This window comes from Mesoplodon densirostris, chromosome 18 (genome assembly GCF_025265405.1).
Source record: "Mesoplodon densirostris isolate mMesDen1 chromosome 18, mMesDen1 primary haplotype, whole genome shotgun sequence".
Lineage (NCBI taxonomy): Eukaryota > Metazoa > Chordata > Mammalia > Artiodactyla > Ziphiidae > Mesoplodon > Mesoplodon densirostris.
The window spans coordinates 14,543,794-14,556,632 of record NC_082678.1 but is presented as its reverse complement, the minus strand read 5'-3'; the positions used below and the strand labels follow the sequence as shown (position 1 = coordinate 14,556,632).

General features: G+C 60.5%; 1 protein-coding gene across 6 annotated transcripts; it reads right to left on the bottom strand.

Annotated features, from left to right (window-relative positions):
* Positions 1-1,564: 1,564 nt before the first annotated feature.
* Positions 1,565-12,726, bottom strand: TEPSIN (TEPSIN adaptor related protein complex 4 accessory protein). Of its 6 annotated transcripts, XR_009530422.1 has the most exons (14): positions 12,642-12,726; positions 10,655-10,727; positions 10,256-10,347; positions 9,995-10,088; positions 7,790-7,857; positions 7,528-7,606; positions 7,331-7,402; positions 6,315-6,518; positions 5,152-5,329; positions 4,898-5,011; positions 4,694-4,772; positions 4,403-4,537; positions 2,499-3,424; positions 1,565-2,023 (listed from the first exon to the last, which is right to left on the bottom strand). XR_009530422.1 is itself a non-coding variant. In XM_060082357.1 (13 exons), the coding sequence occupies exons 1-13, from the start codon at positions 12,687-12,689 to the stop codon at positions 2,864-2,866; spliced, it is 1,797 nt and encodes a 598-aa protein (XP_059938340.1). In that variant the 5' UTR covers positions 12,690-12,726; the 3' UTR covers positions 1,565-2,863. The 6 variants fall into 6 exon arrangements, 5 of the variants coding, with proteins under 5 accessions (XP_059938340.1, XP_059938341.1, XP_059938344.1 ...); XM_060082357.1 differs by having other exon boundaries at positions 1,565-3,424; XM_060082358.1 differs by having other exon boundaries at positions 1,565-3,424; positions 6,324-6,518.
* Between the last annotated feature and the right edge of the window lie 113 nt (positions 12,727-12,839).

Sequence of the window (12,839 nt, the reverse complement as noted above, 5' to 3'; positions counted from 1 at the left end):
AAATCTTTAACAATATAATGGAAGTCTCACAAAATATGTTCTCTTACATCAGAGTTAAAGTAGTAATAACAAAAAAACACATTTTAAAATAACCCATCAGACAAAAAGGAAGTCTTATGGGAAATTAGAAAATATTTTGAACTGAATAAAAATAAAATGTATCAAAATTCATGGGATGCAGCTAAAGCAGTGTCTAGAGGAAAACGTGCAGGATTCCATGCTCCCAATACAGAGGGCCCAAGTTCGACCCCTGGTCAGGGAACTAGATCCTGCCTGCCACAACTAAAAGAGCCCACATGCCTCAACCAAAGATTCTGCATGCCACAACTAAGTATCCCACATGCCTCAACTAAAGATCCTGCATGCCACAACTTAAAAAAAAAAAAAAAGATCCCACATGCCGCAACTAAGACCTGGTGCAGCCAAATAAATAAATATTTTAAAACGTTTATATTAGAAAAGAATAAAGTTCTCAAATCAATAATCTAAGCTTTAAAAAACTAGAGAAAGAAAAAAACCCAGAACGAATGAAATAATAAAGAGCAAAAATCAATGAAATAGAAAACATAAAACTAGTAGATAGAATTAAACCAAGTTAGTTGTTTGAAAAGGTCAGTAATATTAATAAACCTCTAATCAGACTAACCAAGAAAGGGGAAAAATTATCAGTAACAGAAATGACAGGTGGAACTCTATAGAAATTGAAAGAATAATGAAAAGTAGGCTAGAAAAACTCTATAGCTGGGGCTCCCGTGGTGGTGCAGTGGTTAAGAATCCACCTGCCAATGCAGGGGACACAGGTTTGAGCCCTGGTCCAGGAGGATCCCATATGCCGCGGAGCAGCTAAGCCCGTGCGCCACAACTTACCGAGCCTGCGCTCTAGAGCCCACGAGCTGCAACTACTGAGCTCGCGTGCCACAACTATTGAAGCCTGTGCGCCTACAGCCCGTGCTCCACAAGAGGCCAATGCAGTGACAGGCCCGCACACCCCAACAAGGAGTGGCCCCCACTCACTGCAACTGGGGAAAGCCCACGTGCAGCAACGAAGACCAACGCAGCCAAAAATAAATTAAAAAAAAAAATTATTTAAGCTCGCCTATGAAGAAATAGATAACCCAAATCATCCTAAATCTACTTAAGAAATTGAACTTCGGGGGCTTCCCTGGTGGTGCAGTGGTTGAGTCCGCCTGTCGATGTCGGGGACACAGGCTTGTGCCCTGGTCTGGGAGGATCCCACATGCCACGGAGTGGCTGGGCCCGTGAGCCATGGCCACTGGGCCTGCGCGTCTGGAGCCTGTGCTCCGCAGTGGGAGAGGCCACAACAGTAAGAGGCCCGTGTACCGCAAAAAAAAAAAAAGAAATTGAACTTCATAGTTAAAAACCCTGCAATTTAGAAAATTACAGGACAAGATAGTTCCATTGGGGAGTCTTTCCAAACATTTAAGGAAGAAATACCTGTCTCTGCTTTTAGAAGTCTCTCTGTGTGCCCCTTAGGGCCATCTTCACACACACACACACACACACACACAGATAGAAAATAAAAGAAAAAAGCAAACAGTGAAGCTTTGTGTGAACAGCAGTGTTTATGTAGGAGGTGTGACCCCAGTTCTTCCAAGAGGGACCACAGCCATTGCTCTGAGGTGGCTGTACAGTCTGCAGGCAGTGGTCATGGCAGGGGGGAGCTGACATGGGTCACACAGGGACCCGATGCTGGAAAGGGCCCTATCCTGCTGGAAGAGAAGGTGTGACGCTGCTTAGGACACCCCCCTTACCCCCGCTGAGAGAGGGATCTGAGCTCAAAGACCCAAGCGGTGATTCCAAATCCACCCCAAAATCCTTGTTTCTGAGGGCAGGGCAGGCAGGGGTTTCCCCAGGGGACCCCGAGGTCAGCACTTGTAAGGCCCTGTGCCTACCTGCTGCTATAGGAATTCGAGTCCAAATGGCCAGTCTCTGGCCAAGGAGACAGCGGGGGCAGGGGGGAATGACTGAGGCGGCCCTGCGGTCCTCCTCTCGGGCCTGTCGTCTGGAAACAGCAGAAGCTTGGCTGGGGGCCGGGCCTGGGCTCAGCCTGCAGGTGGGGCCTCTCTGTCTCCCCCCGGTGCCCCTCTCTGTGTGCCCGTGAGGACCCTGGGGACTGAGGACAGTTCCGAGGGGCGTCTGGTCTCTGAGCTCGGTTAGCAGGCCTTCCCTCCCATGCCCTCCAGGCAGGCCACGCCATACCACCCACCCCACTGTCCTCCCTTAGGATCCCTTCGGCAACTGGGAAAAGCGGGCGGTGTGCTCATCCAGCCAGACCAGATGGCTGTGAGGTGGGGGACCCGGAAGCCCAGGGCCCGCCGGCTGCCAGTCTCAGCGAGCACTCAGCTCCTCATTCTGTGCCCGTCCCGCCCTCCGTGTGTGTCCTGCGGGCTGCTTGGGGGGCTGCTCCTCGGCCATCACACCCACGGGTGGGCTGTGGTGGGGGGTCCTGCTCCCCAGCAGAAAAATGGGGAACCCACCTCAGGGACAAGGTTGGGGAGTAGCCCCCATGGGCAAGGATGACCTCTTCCAGCAGTGCCGGCCTGGCTCTGGATGGTTCGTGGACTCCTGAAATATTATCTGTGCTTTACTGGTGGCTGTTCTCGTCACTGGGTGGGCTGTCCACTCTGAGCTTGCCTGGCTGGGTGGCTGCCCGCACCAAGGCCTCAGTGGGTGAGGGGAGGAGGCCAGAGGAGGGCGAGGATGACTGCAGACACCTGAGGGGAGCCACTCTTTGGTGGGACACAGAGGCTGTGGGCACGTGGGGACAGCACAAAGTCACAGGGTCCTAGGAGCGAGGGGCTGGGGGACACAGAGACTCTGCAAGTGGCCCAGGCTGACAAGATCATGAGTTTAAGAATGCGAAAGCTGATGGCTCAGAGCCAGAAGGTTCTTTTGCTGCCACCCTCTGTGACGATGTCCAGGGAGCCTGGCAGGCTGGGAGGGACTCTTCTGCAGCAGTCCCGGCCCCCACCAGGCGGGGACAGGCCACCAGTTCCATGCCAGCAAACAAGGAGTCACAGCTATCTCCGGGGCCCGGGTCAAGCTCTGGCCCTCCCTTTGCAGTGTCTGTGCTGAACAGGCCCCGCTCAGATCCAGCCCCCTGCTCTCTGGAACCTGCCAGTCTGGTCTTGGCCTCCCTGGCATCCGCGTGGGCTGGAAGCGGGCAGCCGTCCAGGGAAGTCGGGGGCACAGGGCCGGGCTGCAGCCCCGATGGGGGAGCAGTGCCCTTGGGCAAGAACAGAGCTGAACTCAGAGGCTGCAGGAAGGCCTGGTCCCCGGTGAAAGGCAGGGTGTCGCTCAGCAGGTCTGATGGGCCCACACGGGTGACTGCGGGGCCAGGCTCGGCTGGGGGCCTCCGGGCAGGGGGCCACTGTCGGCAGGAAGCTTCAAAGTGTCTCAGGATCTGAACGAGGGAAGAAGAGAGGAATCAGTGAGGGCTCCTATGCTCCTCCAGGAATCTCAGAGGACATGGCCCTCCCGGTTCCCTCCTCAATGCCGCTGCCCAGAGCAGGGGGCAGGGCCGCTAGCTGCTCACAACTGTTCTCGTGTCATTCCCCCAACTGCAGCGCTGCTGCTCTCCACCCGCTGTCACACAAATGGACACTTTCCCGGCATCAAGCTGCCATGTGACCTGCCAGAGCAGGAAAAGCCCCCCCGGTCAGGTGCCACATGAGAACCTGACACACACACGGAGAGAACAGACGTGTCTAAACCCCCTGATCGTTCCCGCCTGCTGGACTCCTGGGTCCTTCCCAGGTTTTAGAAACACCACCGTGACATGCCCACAATGAGTTTCATGTGTGGCAGTTTCACTAGTGCTTTGAAGAAGGGCAGTTTAGGGACAGGTAACTAAGGATCTGAATCTTCAGCCACCACAGAGGAAACCAGAAGCCGAAGGATGCCAACAGCGGGCGGAGGTGCCGGGGCCTGGCTGCTGCCGAGGGGCCCCCAGCGAAGATTCCGGGTGGCCTCCCCACATTCATCAGTGGAAAGAGGACTCAGACGAATGGAACCATTTCTGTCCTCCTGGAGCTGGGGATCTGGGAACAGAGCTCAGACCCACGAGCTGTGACCCAGAGTGCAGAACAGAGGGATAGATGCATCCAAGCAGTCGAGGAGGCTTCCCACAGGAGATAAGACATGAGGGACAGCGAGTCGCCCGAAGGGCAGAGCTGCTGGGCAGAAGGGAGGGGGAGCATGGGGGTCCCAGGAACGGGGAGAGGCCAGGCCCCCGACCGCTGTCCTAAGGGCATGACCTGTCCCTCCTGTCCAGCAAGGGCAGGAGGGGCGGGTCTAGGGAAGGCAGTGGAGGGTGGGGGAGACGGTGTGGGGCCGCCGAGGCGTCCTGCGCCCGCTTCTCTGGGTCCCAGAGGCTGCCCACCTTGGTGGCCTTGTTGGTCACGGGTCCGGGGCTGCCCACACTGAGCTCCTGCAGCCGAGGCCGGGCAAGGAGCAGGACTCGCTCCTGGGAGAGCAGGTCGGTGCACCCGAGGGAGGCGATGGCACCCAGAGCTCTCTGCGGGGCGGGCTTGACGTCAGCAGGGTCCACCCCCAGGGAGGGCTGTCTGACCAGCTCCCTCCCTCCTCTGGGCCCTCAGCCGAGCTGGGCGGTCCACCAGCATCCCGTGCTCACTCTGCCCTCACCCACCGCCACCCCCGCTCCCCTCCTCACCATCTGCACACGCTCGCTGGTTGCGCCCAGGTGGCGGATGAGCAGCTCCAGCACGGCCTCACAGTTGAGGAGTCCACACCTGCATGAAGCGGGCACCGGGCAATGGGGCTGGGCCAGCAGAGCAAGAGGGGGGCGGTGTGCAGAGCCAGGGCGAGGGCCGGGGGGGCGCAGGGCTGGGGAGCCTGCAGTGGGTCAGGGGCTCACTCTTTGACGAAGTGCTGCACCTCCTCTCGGCTCAGGAAGCAATGTGGCCCCCGTGTCACGGCCCGGACCAGGCTCAGCTCCTGCTGGCAGTCACTCAGGGTCACGGCCTCGACCCTGTCGGGGGCACGCAGGTCAGGAAAGAGGGTGGGCTCCACCCATGCCGGGAGGGGTGAAGCCTTTCCGGGTCAAGTCTCCCCCATCGGGGTAGGACCCTGGAGCAGGGCAGGGAGGGGTGCCCTGGGGCGCTGGCTCACCTTTCTGCCAGGTCGCTGGGTGCCCGGCTGGCCCCTGAGGGGCTGTCACTGCCCGACGGGCTACCTGAGTCCGAGGCCTTGCCCAGGTCGTCATTTTCCTGGGAAGAATCCTGAGAGTTTGGGCTGCTGTCCAGCTCATCCCATCCGCCTCCGGCCTGCCCAGGCTGGTGTCTCATGGCTGGAAGAAACAGTGACCAAGGGTAAGACCCTTGCGGGCCTCAGACTGGCCCCATGTCCATCTTCCGGGAGCCCTGGACGGGGAGACCCAGGGAAGGGCCTGGGGGCTGGGTCCTGAGATGTGGACAGGGCGGCCGCCTGGGCTCCAGCTCCAGGAAACACCAGGCGAGAGGAGACGGGACAGAATGGGGCACATTCTGACTCAGGGCCAGGGTGGGGAGTCCCGCATGGGACACGCCCGGCCTGGAAAATGCAGGAAGCAGTGCCAGGCACCAGAGGCCAGGAGGGAGGCAGGACGCGCAGGGCAGCGGGCTGGGGCAGTGGGGCAGCGCCCAGCACGGCAGCTCTCAAATCCCAGTGAGCCCTGACATTCTTCCTTCGAGCCGGACAAACGTGTGACAGCAGCTTCTGGGAAAGGCGGAGATCACAGACAGCGGCCCCCACTCCTTTTCTTACAGCTCACCACCAGAACACACGTGCCATGGAGCCTGGCCCCTATGGGGGGCTTCCCTGTTGTCCCTGGGCCCTGATGGGCTGCACAGCCGCTTGAACGCACGGGGTGAACGCACAAGAGCTGGGGCTGGGCTCCCGTCCCAGCTCAAGTCCTGCTTCTGTGTCTGAGCAGCTGGGATCCTGGGCAGACCCTGCCTTCTCGTGGGGCCTTACCACCCAAGCTCCCACCCACAGCAGACTGACAGAGACGTCAGACAGTGCGGGGACAAGGCAGCCACCGCAGAGGCCCCAGGGAACTGGAGTCGCGTGGGCGGCTGGCTCTGCGGGGGTTCCCACGTGGCCAGTGGAGTGTGCTGGCTCTGAGAGATGTCGTGGGACCGGCAGGGTGTGGCTCGTACCCCCTCCCACCATGGGTGGGCTGCTTTCTTCCTCCTCTCCCATCAGCTCCGGCTTGGCCCGAACAGGTGACAGGAAGCCCAGGGCCCTGGGAGGGGGAAGCCAGACCCCTCCAGGGGAGGAGTCTCGCTGGATACCTCGGGCACCTGGGCCGGCTGTGGGGAGAGGGTTCCCGGGGGTTGGAGGGCCGAGGCTGGCTGAAGGTGTCACAGCCGGCTGGTAGGCGTCACCTCGCAGAAGGGACCTCTGGGAGCTGGGGCTCTCAGGCCCAGGGCGCATGGCGCTGGCCACCACCTCTGCGGCCTTCTGGATGGTGGACAGGAAGGCTTCGCCCGCAGAGCCTGCACCAGAGACAGAGAGGAGACGGCACAACCCCTCTCAGTCCTGCCCCGTTTTCCCAGGATGAGGTACCCCTGCCTGCTCCCCACCCAGGACTTGGGAGCAGGACACAAGCTGCTGTCACAGAGCAGAGGCCGTGCAGAGGGACAGGGCCCTTCCGGAAGCTTCTGTGGTGAATTCACTTCAGTGCATCCTGGCCCTGTGGAACCTGGATGCTTGGCAGCTTACAGCAAAGCTGTGCCGCTGGGCTCCCTGGGTCCCCGCCTCGGAGCAGGGGGCCACCCAAGGTGCTTGTCCTGAGAACCACAATCTCCGTGACCGCTTAAGGAGTGCTCATGTCCAGGGCTGGAGGGCCTTCCCACATGAGTGCCCCATGGAGGGTGATCCAGCGGTCACCCCCAAATTAGGAACAGGCGGGGCCTCTGAGGCAGACCCACTTTAGGAATTAGAAGTGCCAGGGAACTGGAAGCCGTGACCAGACAGTCAGCACAACAGCTTGACACGGCCCCAGAGCCCATGAGAGGCTCACGTGGCCCTGCTGGGGCCTCAGGCTCTCCCAGCAAGCAGGGCCGGCACCGGGCCTGCTCTAAATCACCTCTGTCACAGCCGGGACCACCACCCTCTGCCCTTGGCTCCTTGAAGGAGCCAGCGCTGGGGGCCCGAGTGCAAGGCTGACCCTCAGCCTGGCCTCTCACCTGTCGGTTAAACAGAGCGGCTGCACCCGCCCTGCCGCCCCAGGGTGGGAGGGAAGTCAGTCGGAGGCACACGGGTCCCGCCCACCCCTCGCCCCGCCCCTCATCCCCACAGCACTCACCTGTGTGGCCCCGTTCCTTGCTGTAGCCGAAGCCCTGTAGGGAGCTCTGGGGCCTGGACTGGGAGCCCATGCCTGTGGGGAGGCCCACGTCAGCAGCAGCGGGGACCCCCACCCTCAGCCCCGGATACTCAGGGGAGGAGAGGCCGTGAGCCCCCGCAGAGTGGAACCTGGTGATGGGGCTGGACGTACATGCATACCTGCTGGAGGCAGGGCCCTGGGTGGCTGGGAGGAAGGCAGAGGTGACAAGGCGTCTGAGAACAAGGCAGCCCCCAAGTCCTAGGCGGAGGCAGAGTACACTCAGCACTGCCACCCGCCACTGTCCTCCCGCCCACCCCTCTGCTCCGCGCCCCTGTCCCCTTCTCCTCTGAGGGCCACACACAGGGGCTCCTGTCCCACAGCAGGAGTGGAACCAGAGTCCCGGGTGGGAAAAACAGGGAGAGACCTGGGTCCTGGGCTCACCTGGGCGGCTGCCCGCACCTTCTGGTACAAGCTGTTCCCGTGGAGAAGATCCGGGGGTCCCGTGAAAACTGCGGGACGGAGGCAGAGGGGGGCAGAGCTGAGCTGGGCTATGCCAACCACCCCGAGGGGCCCAGCCTCAAAGCCCACCCCCGACACAGGTGGTGAATCTCGGCCCCGCCCAGCCCCCCATGAAGCCCCTGCTCAGCACCACCCCCCAAGTCCCTGGGGGCTTCCTAAAGCACAGATGCACCACCGTCCCCAGGCCTGAGGTGGCTATGCCCTCACAGGCCCTCGGCTCCCCCTCGCCCACACCCACAGCGGCGAGGCTGCAATCCAACCTCCAGAACATCATGGGCTGCATCACTCCCTGACCCCACTGCCGCCCCTCGCCTGAGCTCCTGCACCCACGGCCTAACTGCCTCCCCTCACTCCTTCTCCACCCAGAGGCAACCAGAGGAGGCTCTTGTCCAATTCAAAACACTTAGAGCTTCCAGGGGCTCAAAGATGATAAAACTCAAGTTCCTTATCACGCCTGAAAAGTCTCCTGCTCATAAAACTTCAGATGTGGTGCATCAAATGAGCTTAAATCTCATTAAACCACTCCCGGGCTCTCCCTGCTGCAGGGCCCTTGCACTAGCTGGAGGATACCCTTAGGCCTGGCTCCACCTCATCCTTTCGGAGCTGAGAGGAAGAGCGGGGCCTCTGTTTCCTCTGTCCAAACGCATCTCACTTTTCACCCATGTGGTGCTGTCTCCACCCTGGCAGGCCAGCCCTGGGGTGTGCAGACCACGGCCCTGCAACCAGGTAGGGCGGGCACCTCCCTGCCGTCGTGCCACAGCTCCCACCCTCCCTGTGGGGCCCAAGCCTCGAATCGCAGGGGACCCCCGCCTGGCCCCCAAAGTAGGGCCGTCCTCTCTGTGTACCTTCCTGCTCCCAGTACCATCTCTTCTCCCAGACTGTGCAGGCCTATCTGGGCACCCGTCCTCTGGGGGCAGTGCTCAGAGCTCAAGAGATTTTGGTGCCAACAGAAAACCACGGTCTGCTGTCCCTGTTCTGCTTCATCTGCCCTCTTTGGAGACCAGGGTAGAGGTGACATCTGGCACCAGCCATGGTCCCATGAGCTGCCCAGCGGGACAGGCCCATTCTGACCAGCTGGCTGGTGAGTAGGAACCAGCCGTGCTGCTTCAGTGCACAAGCTCTGGGGAGCTAAGCTATGACAAGTGCACCCCCAGCCCCCTGGACGCCTCTGGGCATCTGCTGAGTCATGGTCTGTGCCTGATTCAAGGCCATTCCCTGTCTCCAAGGCACTGGCATAGTGGCCCAGGGCCCATGGGCAGCCCAGCCCCACCCTGGCCTCAGTCCTGCCTGCAGTAAAGGGGGGACAGTGGATTTGGGGTGTGGGTGGGATAAGTCCCAGCACCTGGCGGGTGGGACTCACTCGCTAACTGCTCAGGGTCTCCTGCAAGCAAGCAGTGGCCAAGGGACTCAGTCTCCTCCATGGCATTGCCCTCTCAGGGACAGCTTGGCAGGGTGGGATCTTGCCTGAACTCCAAGGCCTTCCTGTTCAGTTCGCCCCACCCGAGGAGAAGATCTCAGGCCACTCCCCCACAAATCCTTCTTAACGAGATGAGAGACACACGGACACCTCCGGCCTGGGGGCGGGTGAGGGATGGGGCTCCACCCCAGACCCACCTGTCCCCTGGATCACGACAGGCCAGAGCCCCACCTCTCCTGACGGCCTCACCAGTCCCGTCCTCCCACAGCCCTTCCAAGAGAGGAAGGCTTACTAGGGCCCTGAGGAGCAGCCCTGGGGAGAAGAGAGCCCGTGGCAGGGACAGCAGTGCAGACGCTTGCCGAGCGCCCACCGTGTGCAGGGCACAAGGACAGGAAAGGTCCAGGCCGCAAGGCAGGGGCTCACGGACAGACACCAGTCATTCTGCACAGTGCGGTGAACACAGGGGAGGAGTGGGGGGCTAAGCGCAGGGAGGGCTTGGAGGAGCCCCCAGCTGAGCTGGCCTGGCCCCGCGGGGAGGAGGGAAGGGTCCGGCACGGAGGTGCTGGCAGCAGAGGACAGGGTGGACGGGGCACAGGGTGGGGAGCTGGAGTAAGGGGTGGGGAAGCGGGGGTCCAGGTTAAGGGATCTGGCCAAAACTGCCCTGGCCACCCTACTCCCTGCACCTCAGTTGGGCTGTGGCGGCGCTGTACCTGTGGCTTCCTGGATGAAGGCGGGGTTGCGCTTAAGCATGAGCAGGAAGGACGAGGAGCCGTGACCACACAGGTGCAGCAAGATCTTCAGTACCTGGGGAAGCAGGCACGTGGGGCAGAGCTGGGCCCAAAGAACGGCACCCCTCCCGACACAGACACCGCGCCCCCGGCTCACCCCTCCCCTCCAGCCTCACCACCGGGGGCGGGACTGGGCCCTAAACTAACCCCCAGGAAGGTCTGTGGAGCCGCTCACGGACTCACCTTGAGCTTCACGCGGCCAGAGCCGCTCTGCAGACGGCTCAGCAGGTACTCCAGGAGGCACTGGCTGCTGCCCAGGGACTCGTGGGAGATCTCTGGGAGGCGCTCGGTTAGGGAAGGGGCGAGCTGACCCTGGGCCGCACAAGGCCGCTGGCCTGGGAGAGAAGGCAGACCTTCCTGCCATCACGCTCCTCGGTGTGTCCCCCCAACAGGCGCCCACCCCAGGCCCTGGTTTCAGGAGCATCGGGCTTCTAGGGTTTCCTGAGCCTCATGTCATCAGTAGTGCGGCCTTCAGAGCCCGCTCACACCTGGCTACTATGGTAAAGGAGCCGTGGCCCGCTCAGGGTAGAAGCCCAGGAACCCTGCTCCAGGGCCCCCACATGTGTCCACAAGGAAGGATACTGGCGATCTCCTCAAACAGGTAGCCTGGACACGGGACGTCGTCATCCGACGTTCCCTTCAGGAGAATCGGGAGCTGAAAGGGAGGGAGAGCCCCGCCCACAGTGAGTGGCCACGCACACAGGGGGCCCCCGGCCACCCATTCCTGAGAGGGGCCACAGGAGCCCTCGCTCTCGGGGCTCCTGTGGGTACCAGTCTCCACACATCTCGTTGTTGGCATGCCACAGGGTGAGGGGACCCAGAGAGGGCAGCTATGGTGCTACTGGCCACAGGAAGCCTGCAGGAGCCTCCCCTGTGGAGGTCAGGATGAACGTCTGGGAAGAGGAAATGGGTGGTGGTCTCCATGGTGACGGGCCCTCTGGGTCAGGATTCGGCATGGCCCCCAGACCCCTATGCTTACAGCCGCACAACTTAAAACCACCTTTAGTTTACCTACTTACTGACTGGCAAAAAAAAAAAAAAAAAAAAAAAAAAGCCCTTGGGGTCAGCCCCCTTCCCACTTCCCACGCAGGGCACTGGGAAGATTGCATTTTTCCAGAACACAAATCAGCAAAGTGACATAAACATTCAGCCTGACCGACCCACAGCTCCACTTCTATGAAGGGACTCCACGGAAACAACCCAAAGGAAGAACAACCAACTTAGTCGTGTGTCTCACGTTTACCTGTTAGCAGAAACGCCTTTACATTAAGAACTGATTCAGCACAAAGACGTATAGCTTATAGGGATAAAAACCAGAAACACCCATTCCATATCACGGAACATCTGGGGGGCACGAGCCTCAGTGTAGACAGACTTCAGGTGCACTCCGGGAGGTGCTGGCCACACATACGGTTTGCCTGAATGTCGCACGAGGCTGTGTGTACACACTGCTTAGCTATTTGTCCACCAAGACCCAGAGGGGAGCTGGCAAGGTCTGCAGAGCCGCAGAATGCTTGGCACGTAGCGAAATCTCTGCTCAAAGAGAACTGACTGGGCTTCTGGCAGCACGAAGGTGAACTGGGTATCCCCCCACCCCCATCCCCACCGCCTGCCTGAGGAAGCTCGAGGTGCCAGGAGAATTTACTGTTCATTCTGGCCTATACCTGGTGACAGACCCCAACCTCCCTTTCTTGACCTTGGACATTGGACTGGTTCTGGGTCATTTCAGGAGCATTTTCTAAGAAGGACCTACAGTTGTGAACACGGACCTCCTACAACTCGGGAGTATCTTTCTCAAGGACCTGAAGGCCACTCCTCTAAATGTAACCACCAGGAAGGACAGGGCCTGTCTCCCAGTCGCTACGGGATGATGGGATCTTAGCTTCTGTAACCACCTGCTATCAGCACAGCAGCCGGTATCCCGTGGACACTGCCCAACTGCCTATAATTTTTCACTGGAGCTCCACCCTTCCCTCCTTCTGTCCTGAAAACTCTCAGTCCTCTCTGCACAATTTGGAGTGGAGCTCAGGGCTTCCCCCACTGCCTGAGCCACTGAATAAAAGGCTTTCCCCTGTCTCCCGGACCAGTGTTTGGTTGTGTTTATCTTGGACACAATTTGGGGTCACTATGTTTCCTTTTCTGTAAGGCTACTGATACTTTAAGTTGGGTAAGAAAACAAAAATTGGGGTCCCACAGCTCTCTTCTCCAACTTGGATTTTGTTCAACGGGGTCTCACTGTCCCCAGTGGACCTGACACACGGGTGTCTTGACCTGCTCCCTCGACGTACGTGTTGTGGGGTCCCCCACCTTTGGGAGGGGCCGAAGAGTAGGAGGAGAGAGGAGGAGGGGTCTGGGGTGTAGGAGGGGACGGAAGGGGGTGGAAAAGAGGTGAGAGAACAAGTGGGAGGGGCCGGGGGACGACGGAGGGGACGCCGAGCTCAGGAGCAGCCGGAGAGCCCGGCGCGCGGGGACGCCGCGAGGGTCGAGCGGAGCCAGGGAGGCGGCCGGCTCGGGCCGGGGGCGAGGCCAGGAGGCGGCGCGCGGCGGGGCCGGGGCCCCCCGCACTCACCCGGTGCAGGAAGCTCAGGCGGTCCCGCAACGGTACCGTGGCCGCCATGGTACCGGTCACCTTCCGGCCCCGCCCAGCTCCCGCCAGGCCCGAGCCCCTTCCAATAACTGCGCGGGTCTGACCCCGCTGGCCAATCACTCGCGTGAGGCGGGCCCTGCGGCTGACTTCGGGAAACAATTTGCACGTGAACCAATCCAA